Source organism: Etheostoma spectabile, chromosome 14, assembly GCF_008692095.1.
Source record: "Etheostoma spectabile isolate EspeVRDwgs_2016 chromosome 14, UIUC_Espe_1.0, whole genome shotgun sequence".
Taxonomy (NCBI): domain Eukaryota; kingdom Metazoa; phylum Chordata; class Actinopteri; order Perciformes; family Percidae; genus Etheostoma; species Etheostoma spectabile.
This window is the reverse complement of record NC_045746.1, coordinates 12,387,550-12,395,838: the sequence shown is the minus strand read 5'-3', so window position 1 is coordinate 12,395,838 and position 8,289 is coordinate 12,387,550. Positions and strand designations below refer to the sequence as shown.

Sequence of the window (8,289 nt, the reverse complement as noted above, 5' to 3'; positions counted from 1 at the left end):
AAGAAAAAGATGATCCCTCTTGAATCTGGCACTTAAGAAAATTGGCAGTTATGAGTCATTCAGGTGAAAGTAGGGTTGCACGATATTGACAAAATGTGCAATTGCAATATTGATTATGAATCTTGCGATTTTTATATTAATTTTGATAGATCAATAACAAATAAAACAAGTTTTCTTACAACACAAGGGTTGTTTCAAATGACAAGTCATATTGGACTGAATAAAACATAAAATAAATAATGAATAAATAACGACCTGTCTACAGAACAGGACATGTTTTAGTGGTTGTACAGTATAAAAACAATAAATAAAAAGCATGTCTACAGAATAGGATATATTAAAAACACTAAAAAAATAAATATAAAAAATATAGCATACTTATCGCAACACTTTCAGTTTAATATTGCGCACTGAGATATCGCGATAACAATATTGAGTTGATATATCATGCACCCCTAAGTGAAAGTAGGGCTGGGCGATATGGAGAAAATCAAATATCACAATATTTTTGACCAAAAACCTTGATATCAATACCGCACCGATATTGTAGTGTTGACTATCGGTGCTTTCCACAAAATATTTACACAATGAGATTTTTGATACATAATCATCAGTAATGTGGATATAAAGAATGAGTGGATAAAGGCCAATAATAGAACAGTTACAAAAGTCTGGTAAGTTCAGAAAATGACATCACTTTACTGTAATGCAGCCTTTAAAACCAGGAAAAGACAACACTGATGCCATATTACGATATCCAAAATCTAAAACGATATCTAGTCCCATATCACAATTGATTTAATATTGATATATTGCCCAGCTCTAGGTGAAAGTGGCTGTTTGGCTGGCGGAGATATAAAGGGTCCAAAAGAACTTAGACTAACCTGTGTGCCAGACATACTGGACCCATACGTAGGTGCTGGCAGCGAAAAACAGCCATTGGACAGGGATGAAGAGGAGGCAGATGATGTCGGACGTAAACGCCACACATACGAAGAACACAGAGAACGCCTAGGTGTAGGAGAGAGAGACAGACAATTAAATATGCCATAACAACTGTGCAGGAATACAGTAGTTTATGTAGAGGCATGGGCGTACATGCATGCCCCCCTATTACACTTACACACGTTACCGTGTACTGTAAAACACTCAAAAAAAGCTTGTCTTGCTGTTTCCCAGTCCACCACTACCACGTTTGACAAGCATCTACCTTAATCCTAAATGGCTTGAAGGCTTCTTTGCTGCATCCATGTACAGTACATAGGTATTTTGATTATGTACGTTATGTGGATTTGAGATCCATAGCATTTAATCCTTTTTTGTTTAGCTATTCAAATCACATCCAGCTTAGGTAATAACATGCAAGTAAGGCTGGGCAATACGGAGATACATTTTTTGACCAGATACTGCAACGAAATTGTAGACTATTGGTGCTTTCACAAAATATTTACACAATGAGATGTTTGAAAATAATCATCAGTAATGTGGGTATAATGACTGAGTGGGTAAAGGTAAATAATAGAACAGTTACAACAGTCTGGTAAGTTCGGGAAATGCCATCACCTTACTGTAATGCAGACTTTAAAACCAGGAAAAGACAACTCTTATGCCATTTTACGATATCCAAAATCTAAGACAATATCTAGTATCATATCACGATATTGATATATCAATACACTGCCCAGCTCTACATGCAAGTTAATGTCAGGTGGAAAGAGGGTCATATAATCAAGCTCTTACCAGTCCCTGATATCTGAAGGAGTCGTAGACACTTCGAATGAAAAGCCAGAAAGGCCACAGGTACTCGAACCTGAACTCCAGCACAAAGTCGGCCAGCAGAACTAAAACCCACACCACCAGGAACTTCAGGTACAGGAAGGTACTGTGGGAGAAGACGAGATCAAGAAATAAAGATGGAGGGGAAAAAAAAGGTTAAAAAGAAAGAAACAAAGATGGAGACTAAATGAGGTTTACCATTGGTATCATGAAAAGCATCAGGTTTATACAACAGTCTCAGGAGCCACATCTCCAGTGTGATATCAGAGTGTCACCTCAAGTTTTTAAAGTTTAGATTTTAAAAAGGCAAATAAATGCCTATTCAACACAGCAACATTGAGCACAAATACAAATCTATATATTACCAACAAGTCGAACAACAGTGTTTTTATTTTCAAACACAACTAGTGAGAGAGATGAAGATAGATAGATCCAGTGTGCATCATGGTATGTATGTACTGGATCATGTCTGGACATGTTGCTCACAGCACAGCTGGTTTCTTTCGCTTTCTTGGCATCAATCAATCAATCAATCAATCAATCAATCAATCAATCAATCAATCGGAAAAGGCATGCATCTTATCTCCTGGTATACATGTTCGAGCTAGACCGGAGTAGTTCTTGTTACCTTGGTGTAGGTTAACGTTATTTAAATGTAGACCTCTGCCAGACAAAGCACAGGTGAGACCCCCGCCGTCGGCATCACCCCGGACATCAAAACGAGCGCATCTGACATTTCTGCTGTTCTTATTCTCTCAAGTTCACGCTTTCTTTTTTAGCAACATATTTCCATTTTGCGGTATGTGTTGCAATTTATACTTCTTAAATCCCACAGGCAGTCACGGCCACCGTCCATTTTAATTTAGCCAGAATTGGAATCTCACTAACGTTACCGACCCAGAAACAATCATGTACGGAATACCACACAAGTAACGTTAACGCCAGGCCTGTACATTTTGACAATATGCGGGTATATTCGTTTAACGTTAGCTCGTTGTGTAGCTCCAACCAAAGCGTTCCTAGATATGAATGCAGCGTAGCCTAGCAGCCCTGTCTTGACATATGCAGAAAGGCGCCATTGTTATACAATAACGTCCCTCCAGCCCCTTTTTTGTACCTGCTATATATACCCTCGGTGATTCGGTTCCGTTTTAACGGCCGTCGGAGTTTGCTGCAGTCCGCATTGCGCCGCTTCATCCTCCCCCTGTTGATTCACTTGTGATATCGGTCTGGTAACTGGAACTGGAAATGTCATTCGCTCATCCTTATATTCACACTTCTTCAATTATCCACCATTGTTGTTGTTTTATGCACATGAAACAAAGAAATAAATAAAAACAGTCCGCCGAAGGCCCTCCCCTTTTCACGACAAGCTGCGTCCCCTTGACGTTTGACGTCATGCCGTCATTTCACGGAGGCGACGTAGGGACTAGGAAACAAACATGGCTGCCCCCCAAGAGTCGAGACGTTTCTCTCAATTTTAAGCGTTTTATATTTACTCCTGAACGGTAAGTGTAATAGATAGAATAGAGTGGCATAGATCTTATTTAATGTAATGCGCCGTAGTTTACGCTAACGCCATTGATACGTAAAATAAGCCTTTATGCGCATGACGTATGGTAAAAGTTATCCATGCTGGCTCAACCACGTTTGTTTGGCAGGCAGCAGTTAACCACGACATCAAATCATAAAATGTTAGATCCTTTTCATAAAGCAGTTAAAAGAATGTTTTGGGGGATATTTGATGCTACAGGACACGTTTTCAATGATCAAAATCAATCGACCAAAAAAAAATAGTTTTTAAAGAAGTTTGATACTCTGGTCTCCCCTAGTATGGATGTAATTTTGACACACATATATATATATATATATGTATGTATGTATGTATGTATGTATGTATGTATGTATGTGTGTGTGTGTGTTTATGTGTGTGTATATACTATTTTAGATATAGATAATTGCATTGTTGTAGTCTAATGCATAGTAGTGGGTATACTGTGCTATCTGTGTCTGTCTATCTGTGTGTGTGTGTGTGTTTGTGTGTGTGTGTGTGTGTGTGTGTGTGTGTGTGTGTGTGTGTGTATATATACACCTGCATATATATATTGGCCAGAATCTGCCTTTGGAGAAGAAGGGGTATATGATAATGGGGGGTCCCCCCACCCCCCCCATGGAACTTTTGAGCGAACGTTTTTTCTGTACACTTTTTCTATGTGTAGAAGAAAAACACAGATGACAATTCAAAATATATCAAAAATATAATGTAAAGTGTGTTGCTTGTCATTGAGTATTTACCTCACTGGATAGTTATCAGTGAGAATAAGTAGCTCTGTAACTCAGTCAGATATCAATCAAAGATGGGCTTGTGTTTCAACAGATAATATATACCATGGATAACTTAGAGAAAACTGTGCCATCTGCTGAGGAAAAGGAGGAGGAGCAAGAAGAGATCGAGGAAGAGCAGAAAGAAGGAAAAGATGACGCTATGGATGATAAGGAAGATGAAGATGATGAAGAAAAGAAAGAAGAAGCAGTGCCACAGGCTTCAGAAACTGTTGAGAAAACCATTCCGTTGCCTGTTCAACCCCCCCAAAAAGAGAAAAAGCAGAATGAGGGCCTGAACCTCAACAATGAGGTGGTGAGGATGAGGAAGGAGGTGAAGAGGGTGAGGGCTTTGGTCATCCGGAAGCTGACACGACAGATGAGTGCCCTGAAGAAGAAGAAAGGGACGGATGTGGAAATTGAGAGGAATCAGAGGCGAGCTGCCAGACTGCTGGACGAGATCCACGCCATGAAGGTCCTCACACCAGACCTCGTAGGTTTCTCAATACCTTTGGTTTCTTCCCTATTTTTGGAATGCTTTATTCCTCAATATTCTCAGTACAAATTCCAATATGTTGTATTGTATTGAAATATGGGGTTAGATATTGTCTTAAAATTCGGATATTGTAATATCATGATGAGGAATGGGAATTGTTAATTTTTATTGACATTAATATAATTTTCAAGACTGATTAACAATCTGTCTTTACCGATACCATTATTGATACTTGTCTATTCGGTGGATAGACAAGAAGACACATTTTTAGTCTTAACAGAATTATTATTGCTTTCTTTAATTTCTTCTGCCACAGAGCGTGCTCTCGGAAGCCAGTCCGACTATGTAGGAAGGGTAGTCTTTACCTATGGTCTTGGTATGCACCATAGTCTGTATAAATATTGGACAACATGTCTAGTACGGCAAAGTGCTGCTAATGCAGAAGTGCCTTAAACCTGCATTCTTTCTGAATTCTTGCAGGGGGAGACTCCTTAACCGGCATTCTATCTGATTCCTGCAGGGGGACTCCTTAAACCTGCATTTATCTGAATTCCTGCAGGGGGAGACCCTTAACCCTGCATCTATCTGATTCCTGCAGGGGGAGACTCCTTAACCTGCATTCTTCTGAATTCCTGCAGGGGGAGACTCCTTAAACCTGCATTCTATCGAATTCCGGCAGGGGAGACTCCTTAACCTCATTCTACTATCTGAATTCCAGCAGGGGGAGACTCCTAGCCTGCTTTCTTTTTGAACTCCAGCAGGAACTCCTTAAGCCTGCATTCTTTTTGAATCCCCAGGGGGAGACTCCTTAAGCCTGCATCTTTCTGAATTCCTGCAGGGGGGACTCCTTAGCTGCATTCTTTTTGAATCCCGCAGGGGGAACTCCTTAAGCCTGCATTCTATCTGAACTCCAGCGGGGTAGACTCCTTAAGCCTGCATTCTATCTGAACTCCAGCAGGGGGAGACTCCTTAAACCTGCATTCTATCTGAATTCCAGCAGAAGGAGACACGTGGCTATGGTGGCCTGTGTAGAGTGTAAGGGCTCCTATCTCACGCCGCCCTATCGTCTAAAATTGTCACATCCGCGCCCGAAACGGCAAACTCAACAACACATAGCAGATCTCCACAAACTAGGGCTGGGCGATATGTCGATGTTGTATCAATATTGCGATATGAGACTAGATAGCGTCTTAGATTTTGGATATATCGTAATATGGACATGCATAAAGTGTTGTCTTTACCTGGTTTTACAGGCTGCATTACAGTAAAGTGATGTAATTTTCTGAACTTGCAAGACAGTTCTAGATGTTCTATTATTTACCTTTACCCACTAAGTCATGAAATCATTTCTGGAGAATATTTATCAAATATTTCATTGTGTAAATAACATTTTGTTAAAGCACCAATAGATAACCATACAACAATGTTGCAATATTGACATCAAGGTATTCGGTCAAGAATATTGTGATATTTGATTTTCTCTATATTGCTATTTTTAGACATAACGGTATATGATCCATCTAGTCTCGATAAGCTCTGACTTTATTTTCAGCTTTTGAGAAATTTGGAAACCAAACCGGGTCTTAAGACCAATCCCTAATCATGATATGACACAAGTGTTGTCTTTTTCAGGTTTCCAAGGCTGCTTTACAGTAAACTGAGTGAAGTGATGTCATTTTCTGAACTTACCAGACTTCCTAGCTGTTATATCATTTCCCTTTTAACCATAAGTTGTAAATAAATTGTGAAAGCACCAATAGTCAACCCTATAATATTGCCGTAAAATCGACATTGATGTATTTGGTAAAAAATAAATTTGATTTTTATTTTATAAATATTGTTTCGCTCTATGTTTAATTATATTACCTGTCCCCCCACTTGCCAGGTGACCAAGACAGCCTTGCAAAAGCATCTCAACTTTGAACAGGTGTGTAAAAACCCCAAGTCTACTATTTCCGACCGGGCCACAGCGCGAATCGCCACCCACCCTCAGTTCAACAAGAAGATTGAGAACATCAAAGCTGCTGTGCAGGCCTTCAAAGCGGAGCGGATGAATGGCGGACGGCAGCGGGGGAAGGAAAAAGTGCAAAATAAAGCTGGGAAGGTGACTCCACAGTCGCCAGACAAAAAGGGAGAGGGAAGGAGTGAGAAAGAAGAGGACATTTCAGGTAAACAAAAGGAAGTCGCAGACCACAAGGAAAGAGAGGGTATTCTTAAAGACACTAAAGATGCAACTGTTGCTGAACCTGAAAAGGAAACGGTAAAAGCAACTCCTTCAGCTGATGAGGCTGACGGTCAAAGGAAAGCAATGCCAGAGGCTAAGAATGTAAGACCTGCATCATTGAAAAGTAGTGAAGGAAAGGAGAGTGTAAAAAATACACCTCAAAGTAAAGGTGCCGATAAGAAAGCTGACCTTGTGTCTGCACCTGAAGTGCTTGAGAAAAAGGAGGCTGCGGAAGAGAGTGCTTTAGAGTCCTCAGATGATGAAGAGAAAGAGTACTTTGATGACAGCACAGAGGAACGTTTCAACAAGCAGTCCTCCCAATCCGAGGAGAGCGACGATGACGGCTTCTTTGTTGGAAAAGTGAGCAAATACAAGAAGAAGAAGAAGCCGAAAAGTGTTGAGGAGAAGGCCAATAATGGGCGAGAAGTGAAAAGTTCAGACCGGGTCCAGAGTGAACTTGACGAGCTGGAGTCCAGACTGAAGTCTAAAGCGACCTCGCTTCAGTCTGTTTTCTGTTCATCGCTCTCTAAGCCTGGTGGGGGAAGAGGCGCAGGCAGAGGGAGAGGCGGAGATAGATTTAGGGGCCAAGGGACACCAAGGAGTGGGAGTGATCAAAATAGAGATTTTAATAAACCATCCAAGTTCCAAAAGCAAGAGAGAGGAGCAGAAAGAAATTCAGAGTCAAAGTACAGGAAGCCCTGTCCCGAGGACAGACATCCTGGGGCGGCAGAGAAGGGCTTTCCCTCTGTCGGCAGAGGGAGGGGGCGAGGGAGAGGTGATGGTGTAAGGCAAAATGATCGCAGGGGCGGGGGCGTCTTTTCCCATCAGGCACCCCAGCAGGCACTGCATCCATCCTGGGAGGCCAGTAAGAAAAGGAAGGAGCAGCAAGGACAAATTCTGGTTTTCCAGGGAAAGAAGATCAAGTTCGACGACGATGACTGAAAGTGTTTTTTGAGTGTTAACATATGGTGAACACACACATGTGGTTGAGTGACTTACATGCCCCCCCCCAGTGATGTGTAAAGGTTGTCACTTCTTCTGTGTAGTTCTGCAATGATGTGTTCTGGTGATTTTTCATCCTGATTGCTGGACCACAAACCTGGGGAGTTTTGTACAGGACATCAATAGAAATGTGTTAAAGTATTTTTATTCCGAAACATGATGTAATTCTAAATTGGGACACATTTTTTCCTTAAATAGATTTTCCAGTTAACAACAGTTTGAGGAAAAACTAATTTGTAAAAATGACAGTTCTGCGAGAAATGTGTAGGTGGGGATTTGGGAAGTAATTGTTTAGTTTTTGTTTTTTATATTTATTAACCTGTACACAAGCTCACTGCTTTGTCCAAAATGTTAATTAGGGGTTTGTTATTGTTTAGTACACCATATCTGAAATTGATGTATGATGACACATTAGTATCTTTAACAGCAAGCAAGATCTTTTTCAAAGAACTTCTCCCTGTTTTGGGTA

The 8,289-nt window shown here is 40.7% G+C and overlaps 2 protein-coding genes across 2 annotated transcripts in view; one reads left to right on the top strand and one right to left on the bottom strand.

Annotated features, from left to right (window-relative positions):
- Positions 1–3,163, bottom strand: part of maco1a (macoilin 1a) — an 11,041-nt gene extending 7,878 nt beyond the window's left edge. The window contains exons 1-3 of the mRNA XM_032534918.1: positions 2,894–3,163; positions 1,741–1,882; positions 885–1,011 (exon numbers count right to left, since the gene is read on the bottom strand). Coding sequence (XP_032390809.1) covers positions 885–1,011; positions 1,741–1,882; positions 2,894–2,973 — 349 coding nt within the window. The 5' untranslated portion in view covers positions 2,974–3,163. The remainder of the gene's footprint in view (positions 1–884; positions 1,012–1,740; positions 1,883–2,893) is intronic.
- Positions 3,164–3,177: 14 nt separating this feature from the next.
- On the top strand, positions 3,178–7,811 carry srfbp1 (serum response factor binding protein 1). The gene is made up of 3 exons (XM_032534919.1): positions 3,178–3,284; positions 4,154–4,591; positions 6,480–7,811. The coding sequence occupies exons 2-3, from the start codon at positions 4,166–4,168 to the stop codon at positions 7,758–7,760; spliced, it is 1,707 nt and encodes a 568-aa protein (XP_032390810.1). The 5' UTR covers positions 3,178–3,284; positions 4,154–4,165; the 3' UTR covers positions 7,761–7,811.
- The last annotated feature ends 478 nt before the right edge of the window (positions 7,812–8,289 follow it).